General features: G+C 33.3%; 1 protein-coding gene across 1 annotated transcript; it reads right to left on the bottom strand.

The window, feature by feature from the left end:
* Nucleotides 1-2018: 2018 nt before the first annotated feature.
* LOC142172678 (uncharacterized) lies at nucleotides 2019-2357 on the bottom strand. The gene has a single exon (XM_075236345.1). The coding sequence runs from the start codon at nucleotides 2355-2357 to the stop codon at nucleotides 2019-2021; it is 339 nt and encodes a 112-aa protein (XP_075092446.1).
* Between the last annotated feature and the right edge of the window lie 5878 nt (nucleotides 2358-8235).

Below are 8235 nucleotides of genomic sequence, written 5' to 3'. Positions count from 1 at the left end.
CACAAAATCAACACCGTTCACTTTAAGGCAGATGTTATAATCCTCAACTTTGAAGAAGTCACCGTAGAAACTACGCACTTCTGCCTCATACACTTTGGGACTATCACTTGTGAACAAATATGTCCACTGTCACAGATTTGTTTCCCTTGTCACGGATTTGGGAAACGCTCAGCAAGCTGTACTTCAATCCATTAACATAGTACACATTTTCAATTGAGTGAGGGAGAGACCTCCCAATCCTTCCAACTCCCAGAATGTATTCTTTTTTGCCATTTCCAAAGGACACACTTCCTACTTGCAGAGCCTTGAGTGAAAGGAAATCATTTGTGCTTCTAGTCATGTGTTTTGAGCAGCCACTATCCATATATCATTGTTGGCTGCCCCCTTTCACTGCTCCCTGCACAAGAAAATCAAGGGTTAGACTTAGGAACCCAAACAAGTTTGAGTCCCTTATAGTGAGGAAATGGGTGAATCAGGACTCTTTTGGTCCAAGCAGGCATTACACGTCTTTTATATGAGGGACCAAGTTCTTTAGCAGTAGTTACCTTTTTAGCAAAAACTTTATTTTTCCGTTGAGACTGAAATCTGGCCTTACACGTTTCCTTAAAGTGCCCAGTATTACCACAGTGAGTGCACAACCAATTATCAAGTACAGTAACGTACTTGCTATAAGGGTTGTAAGGGGTCTTTTCCTTTTGGAACCCGATTCCCTGCTTGTTTCCCCTATTGTTCGTATACATGGCAGTGATAGCATCAGAGGACCAGGTCTACTTAAGTGATTTTTCAAGTTCACTCTTAACTCTTCCTAGATCTTCCTGAAGTTGTTTGTTTTTCTCAAGTTCAGCACACAGACTAGATTTCACTGATTTTAGCTTATCTTCAAGCCTAAGATGTGCCTCATTTGCAACTTCCTTTCCCTTTTGAATAATCTCATGCCTACCTTTTCCTTTTAGTTCCTTAATTATTTCCTTTAGGTCCACAACTACTACTAATAAATCATCTCTCTCATGCTCTATGTTAGCAACCTTTTCAGTTAAAGCTTCTTCCTCCTTTTTAAAACACTCAATGGTCTCTTTTAGATCGACTACAACAATAACTAGATCATCTCTCTCATGTTCTATGTTTGCAATTTTTTCAGTTAAGACATATTTTTCCTTCTTCAAACTCTCAATCATTTCTTTTAAATCGACCACAACAACTACCAGATCATCTCTCTCATCTTCTACTTCTCCTAGTTCCATAATTAATGCATTTTTATCATTTATAAGACTATGATAAACATTAATTAAAATATTTTCCAAAGACATAAGTTTTTTTGGAGAGTAAGACTTCAGATTTCTTTGAACATCTAGAAAGTTTACCATATCATCATCATCATCATCGTCAGATTTTTCCATCATAGCAAAGATAGAGTCATACTTAGCTGCATCACTTTCTACTGCCATCATGGAGTCTCTTCATGCAGCAAGAGCTTGTTTCACAACATTTTCAGAGGCATCTTTTCTCTTGAATCGTTTGTCAGGAGCTGGGTTCCTCTTAGCTGCTTTGTTTGTGTTGTGTTTGTATTGTTCTTGCTTGAGGAGAGGGCAATCCTCGATGAAGTGTCCTGATTTGCCGCACTTATGATGGTCGTATCCTCTTGACTTGCTGGAGCTGCCCCTTTTTGGAATACCTCCATTTTTGCGAACCATTTTCAGAAATCTTTTTGTCAGGTAAGCCATATCAGCATCCTCACCACCTGAGTCATTGTTGTCTTCCTTGAGGATCAGGTTCTTCTCTCTTTTAGGCTCTCTTATCTCATTATCCTTCTTCTTCTTCATTTCATAAGTCTTCAGATTGCCAATGAGTTCATCAATGGTCAGCTTCTGTAGATCCTTTGCCTCTGTAATAGCATTTACTTTGCTTTCCCAGGAACCAGGTAATACACTAAGTATTTTTCTGACAAATTTGTTCTTGGGGATAATTTCTCCTAGAGAGTGAAGCTCATTGATGATAGAGGTGAAGCGAGTGTGCATATCCTAAATGGACTCATCATCCTTTATTCTGAAGAGATCATACTCTATGGTTAGCATGTCAATCTTCGACTGCTTGACTTGTGTTGTCCCTTCATGAGCTGTTTGGAGAGCTTCCCAGATCTCCTTAGTATATTGACATGCTGAAATCCTGTTGTATTCATCTAGTCCAATATCACAGACGAGGATTTTTTTTGCTTGAAAGTTCTTCCCTATAGCCTTACGGTCAACATCGTTGCATTCCTTTCTTGTTTTGGGAACTGTCACTACTAGGTCATCAATGGTCTTCGTAGGAACGAAAGATGCATTACAGATAACATCCGAGAGCTCTAAATCTTTAGCCATGATAAAATCATGCATCCTTGTCTTTCACCATCCATAATATTGGCCGTTGAATCTTGGTGGTCTGTAGGTAGATTAACCTTCTTCAAAATTTGGTGGAGCAGCCATAAGGATCCTTTCTAGGTGTTAGCCTGATAGAAAGAACCTGCTCTGATACCAATTGATAGAAACTAAAGGTCCACCAAACTATACAGAGAACCAGATTCTCTATTAGTTCCCACAGAACACACGCACACTGCAGTAAGTAAATGATACAATGGAGTTTTGCGTGGAAAACTCTCAGCTCACGGGATTAAAAATCACGACCTACCCTTGTAGGATTTCAACCTCACTATTGAGCAAACTTCAGATCACAACTTATTGTGACCTAGAAATTAACCACTTAATCCCTCACGAACTTGTAACAACTCTATTACAAAGCTTGCAACTCGACTAACTCTAGCCAAGACACAAATACAAGGTTTATGATTTTACAAAGGTTTCCTACATAATGCTTCTAACTAAGCTAAGAGGAAACAAGTAAAGTACTTTAACAAAGGTGCAACACAACTAAAGACATATAATGACTCAATATAGGGAACTGGTCCTTTGTTATGTTGTTCTTTGTTCTTAATGCCCTTGAGAATCACTTGCTGGATTGACGCTCACTTAGGAGAATGCTTGATTGACTCTTGAATGTTCAAGTGTTATGTTTCGCCTTTGCTTCAATGTTAATATTACATAGGTGACATTACTTGAATGATACAAGCATGTTTGGTACAAGGGCATTCCCCATAAAGTTGACTGCTGCACTGTTTGTACAGTTGCGTGTGCAGGCAGCAACTTTACAACTGTTGGGGGGTTGACTGGTACAGTTACCAAGGGAACTGGTGCCCATATGTTCCTTCTGTTGTTTCTATGACTCTGAAGGGTTGAACCACGTCCCCAGCTTGAGGCTTATTATTCTTAGGTACTTGAGGATATGTAACAGGTTCCTCGTCTGATTCTTATCATTAAGTTTGTTAGATCATCAAAACATCGTAAGGATGCATATAACCTATCATATATATCTCATGACAAGTTCAATATTCAATTGTTTTTTTAATTTGTTGTCCGAACCTAATCCCTTTCATTCTTACGTACGAGTTACCTACACGCTAGAGAATACCGAATGGAATATTCAAAATAATAAAAATATTTAAATAGGGAAAGGGAAAGGGAAAGAATATTAAAGAGTTTCACACACTTGACTTTAATTATATCCAAGAGATTCAATCTAATGTTCCCCATTTGACTGGACCCTGCAGTTTATCCATTACTGTTCAATTATTTAATAAATTAAAAAAGATAAGAACAATTATTTAATCGAATGCTGTTTACTAATTATATAATATTCTTATTTTTTTGGTTTCCTTTAAAATTGGATTCTTGACATTGACATGCTATCGGATAGTTGGTGATAATTATGATGTAATCATATGCATATGATTGTTTGTCGATGTTATTGTAATCAGTTTTCCATTTAATAATGAAGAGAAATTCTACAAAACACTATTAAAAGAAATTTCGGAAAACTAAAATACACTACAAAAATGACCAAAAAGAAACTTTCTAAATTACTTATCGGGGTTGAATGTAAACACAATAATCCTGGAGTTACAATCAACTCTTAATATCCAACCTATCAAAAATTATGTAGGATGAGTTTGGATAAACAACCCGAAAAACTCAGAACTTGATTAGGTACATTACTTGTATTAGTAGTATGATGTGATTTAAATATTTAAAATTCTATGAATTGATTAAGGTGGATTAATTTAGGTCATATCCAAATCTTATCTTGTCGTGTTTCCATAAACGAATGCTCTAAATCCTATTGATTGGAATTGAAAGCGGGAGAAAGGAGATGTAAAAACTTATCCGCAATTGGTGTTTACGTCAAGCAAATAAATGCATTATATTTGCCCTACATTAAAGTTATTTATCATTTAACCATGGTTAAGTGATATACATCTACATTTTAATTTGTAACTCTCATAATTAAACTGCTTGATTTTATGTAAACATCGGACACATGTAAGTATTGACCATGTCCTATATGTGATGCAAGTTGTATGAAGAACTTTTGAAATTTTAATTCCAAAATAAACCAATAAAAGAAGAAAAACACAATTAAAAAAATGGGATTAACATGGGAATATAATTAGAGTTGTAGTTTAACAACTTTATTTATACTCCTTGTCCATATTATCTATCTTAAGGTTTCCGTCGATACTTCAAAACGCCATTTAATAAATTTAATCATGAATTTTTTTGTTTAAACTGCATTTTATATCTTCGAAAATTATCTTATTTAGACAAATACTCTACTATTCGAGCAGAAAGGATAAATCTGAAGGAAAAATATAACAAATACTAATACCATATTTTTTTAGAAACGTCTAATATTTTTCATCTAAATGTAGGTTTCAGTAACAATTGAGGCCGTGCGCAGCTGGTGCAGGTGAGTTCTAGGAAGGTTTGAGCCCAAATGCCACGTGAAATTATTAAGGAAGGGTTGGTCAATACAAGTAGTTAGGTAACTGTCCTAAATTTTGGCTGCTTCCTTTTGTTGAATATTTTGGAATTAGTAGGCATTCAAAAAAACACTACTCCCCCGGACAGTGTCCATTTATATAATTAAAAAATAATAATTTATTTTTTAAAATTACCCTTATGTACGTATTCCTAAAAAAAAATTACTCCGCATATTAAATTATACTGTAACATTTAATTAAGGGTAGTTTAGTCACACTAACTAAAACTTATTAAATATCTAGCTCTTTTCTCTGTCTGGAACCTAAAACTTTTATATATTTCATAAAATATGTACCTTAATTGAGAAACTTCTTAATTGTTAATTGACGGTTAGTTGTTACTCAACTAAGTTCTTAAACTTTTACTAGAAAAAGCAAATTAAATAGAAACAATTACTGTCGATTGGGAGCAAAAATGGTGGATCTATGAATTGAAATACGTCCAAGCACTGTGCCAAAGCTTAGGCTGAATTGTTTGGACTTTTTGACCAATATTATGAATATATCAGTCTTTTTTCCCCCAATTGTTTGTGTCACTATGTTGTGGTACAGCCTCAAGCAACTTGTACCTTATAATTATTTTTCGGACCTTCATATGACTAGTTACAATTTGAATAGAAGAAAATGATTATACAAAGATTTCCTACGTTTTATTTACATATATCTTGTATTATTCTTTTATCGATAACCTATGAAAAAAGGTCATATAACCTAAAAACTATTGTAATTAACCATAAAAGTGATCTTCCTGTCTTAGTTTGTTTTCTTCATTATATTAATTTCTTATTTTCTTGGTGTTGGAGGTGTTGGGAGGATTTTGAGAAGTAACAGCTCGTTTGGTACGTCGGATAAAGTGGGATAATATGTGGGATTAAATTTATACTGTATTTGGTTGACGGTATAAATATATCTTGGGATAAATTTATACCGTCAACTAAGCATATATAAATTTAATCTCAGACTTAACTCTGAATATTCCATCTTATTCTATCAAACTTGGGATTATTTTATCCCACCTCCAAGGTGAGATAAATAAGTCCAGAGATTATAATCTCATGACTATAATTCCGGAATAATTTAGGTCATATATCAAATGACACCTTAGAGTTTGTGCAATTACTGGAAGAAAATAGTGAAGTGGCCCCTCAAATTTAGACCTTTTGTCATTTAGGCTTTCTAAAATGTTGTGAGTTGCTCTCTCTGTCTCTGATTTTGAAAAATCATGTGTCCATTTGTAATAGAAGATAAAATTATTGGTTGGCATTAATTATCCTAACCTGGCCTCATCTTCATTTTGACCTCTATTATTGGCATTTGCCTTGCGGCTGTCTTCTGGCAATTTGCAAGGATTACTATCTTAAAGAGGACATAAAGTATTCAAAAATTGCAGTGTCTCCCCCTTTCTCATGTTGATATTAGAATGAATTTAAGTTATATATACAAATAGTGTAAAGATTTTTTTTACTATTAAAATTTTTTAACATGTCATAGTAAGTTAGTTACTATTTTTATCAAGTTACCAATTTATACTTACCATGAAGATCTCGATAATTACCTTGTATATTTTTCACCGTTAGCGCAAACAACTTAAACTCTAGAGTGTAATACTTGTATATATTCCCCGTTTGTCCATAGATATTTTTTTCTTTTTTTCAATTTATTTTTTTAAAAACGTGTTTGTCCATTAAATTTTGCAAGTTATTGAAATTTTTTCCAAAATGATTTTCAAGACCACTTTTTCAAAATTTTCAGAAATTTTTATTCCCCACTCACAAACCTGCAACTTTTTTTTCAAGTGTAATGCATGTCCAAATATAATTGCAAATTCCAAATACCATTTTTTAGCTTAACTCCAAATATTACTTTTTTCATAAAAATTATAATTTTTATGTCCAAACGCCTACATAGTCTCTTTGTAGTCAAACACGTTATTTAAGTACATTGCCGGTTGCTTTAGGCCACCTATTTTTTGGGGCCCCAAATTTTTCTAGTAAATGTGTATGTTATTTTATTTTTAAAAAAATATTTATTGTTTTAAATGTAAAAGTACAATTTTCATCGTAAAAATGGAAAGATTGAATAAACTGAGAAAAGGAATAGTCTTTTTGGGAGTCATTCTCTAGACCATAAATTGAAAAAGAATTCGACAATTCATAAATTGAAACTTCAATCACAAAAGGAGCCCTTGATAGATTTTTAACAAACAATAAATTAAAAAGTATATCACAAGAAAGATTAAATGAATAAGATATATTAGAAATTAATATAAGAAATTGATTATAAAAAATTATTAATAACTTTGCATATAAAAAAGTTAAAAACTGGACTTCAAATGGGGTTCTTTTTTTTATATTTGTTTTTAACAGAAAGTTTAAGACCTCTCATTGAAGTTTTGCTTTAAGCCGTCATGTTTATTGAGCCGACCCCGTTTAAGTACTTTCTTATTACAAGCCATTAAGTAGAGAGAGAATAATTATTTAGTTTTTACTATTTCTCCCAGTGACGTGATTAGCGTAATTGAAGTTTGAAAATGTTGACTATTCAGAAGACAAAGCATGTTAATAAATCTCTTTCAACCAAATGTAAACATCATATTGGCATGTTGGTGGACTTAAATAATGCCGAAATGCATTGTATATATAGCAGCTATTTTGTATTCTGGCTATCTTTTTTAAGTGGTCCTAAAGAAATTCAACATGGGACGATAATATTTCATAATGTGCCAAATTTACTAGGAAAAAACAAAATGAATGCCTCCCCTATCACCACTTGCATGATGTTTATCTCTTAGCTAAGAAAATGATAGCTCACTCCTTTTCATCTAACCTAATTGGTTAGGGCCATAGTAAACAATTTCAATCACCGTTTCCTTTTGTTATTATTTTAGCGTCTTTTATATTTATTTTAGTTAAAGTTTAACTTAGATATTAATTTTAAAAGCGAATAAATATTTGTTACAAGGAAAAAGATTTAAGAAATTAAGAATATAAACAACAACAACAACAACCAAGTTCAATTCCACAAGTGGAGTATGAAGATAGTAGTGTACACACAGCCTTATCCCTACCTTGTGAAGGTTAAGAACATGTTTCCGATATACCCCGACTCAAGCAAAGCACAATCATAGCAGTTGTAAGTGAAATAAACATGAAAGAGAAGCAGTATCAACATCAAAAATTAAGAATATAAAAAAGAATAAATTATCATAGTTAAGTGTTGTGGAGAGATTGAAGTTGGATTTCATATTGATGGGCTTACTTGTAAGATCACACTGCAACTTTCAGTTTAGACTTCTCATGAGAGACCAGTTAGGAATGAAGGCAAGT

This window comes from Nicotiana tabacum, chromosome 18 (genome assembly GCF_000715075.1).
Source record: "Nicotiana tabacum cultivar K326 chromosome 18, ASM71507v2, whole genome shotgun sequence".
Taxonomy (NCBI): Eukaryota; Viridiplantae; Streptophyta; class Magnoliopsida; order Solanales; family Solanaceae; genus Nicotiana; species Nicotiana tabacum.
This window is presented reverse-complemented; position numbering and strand designations above follow the sequence as displayed.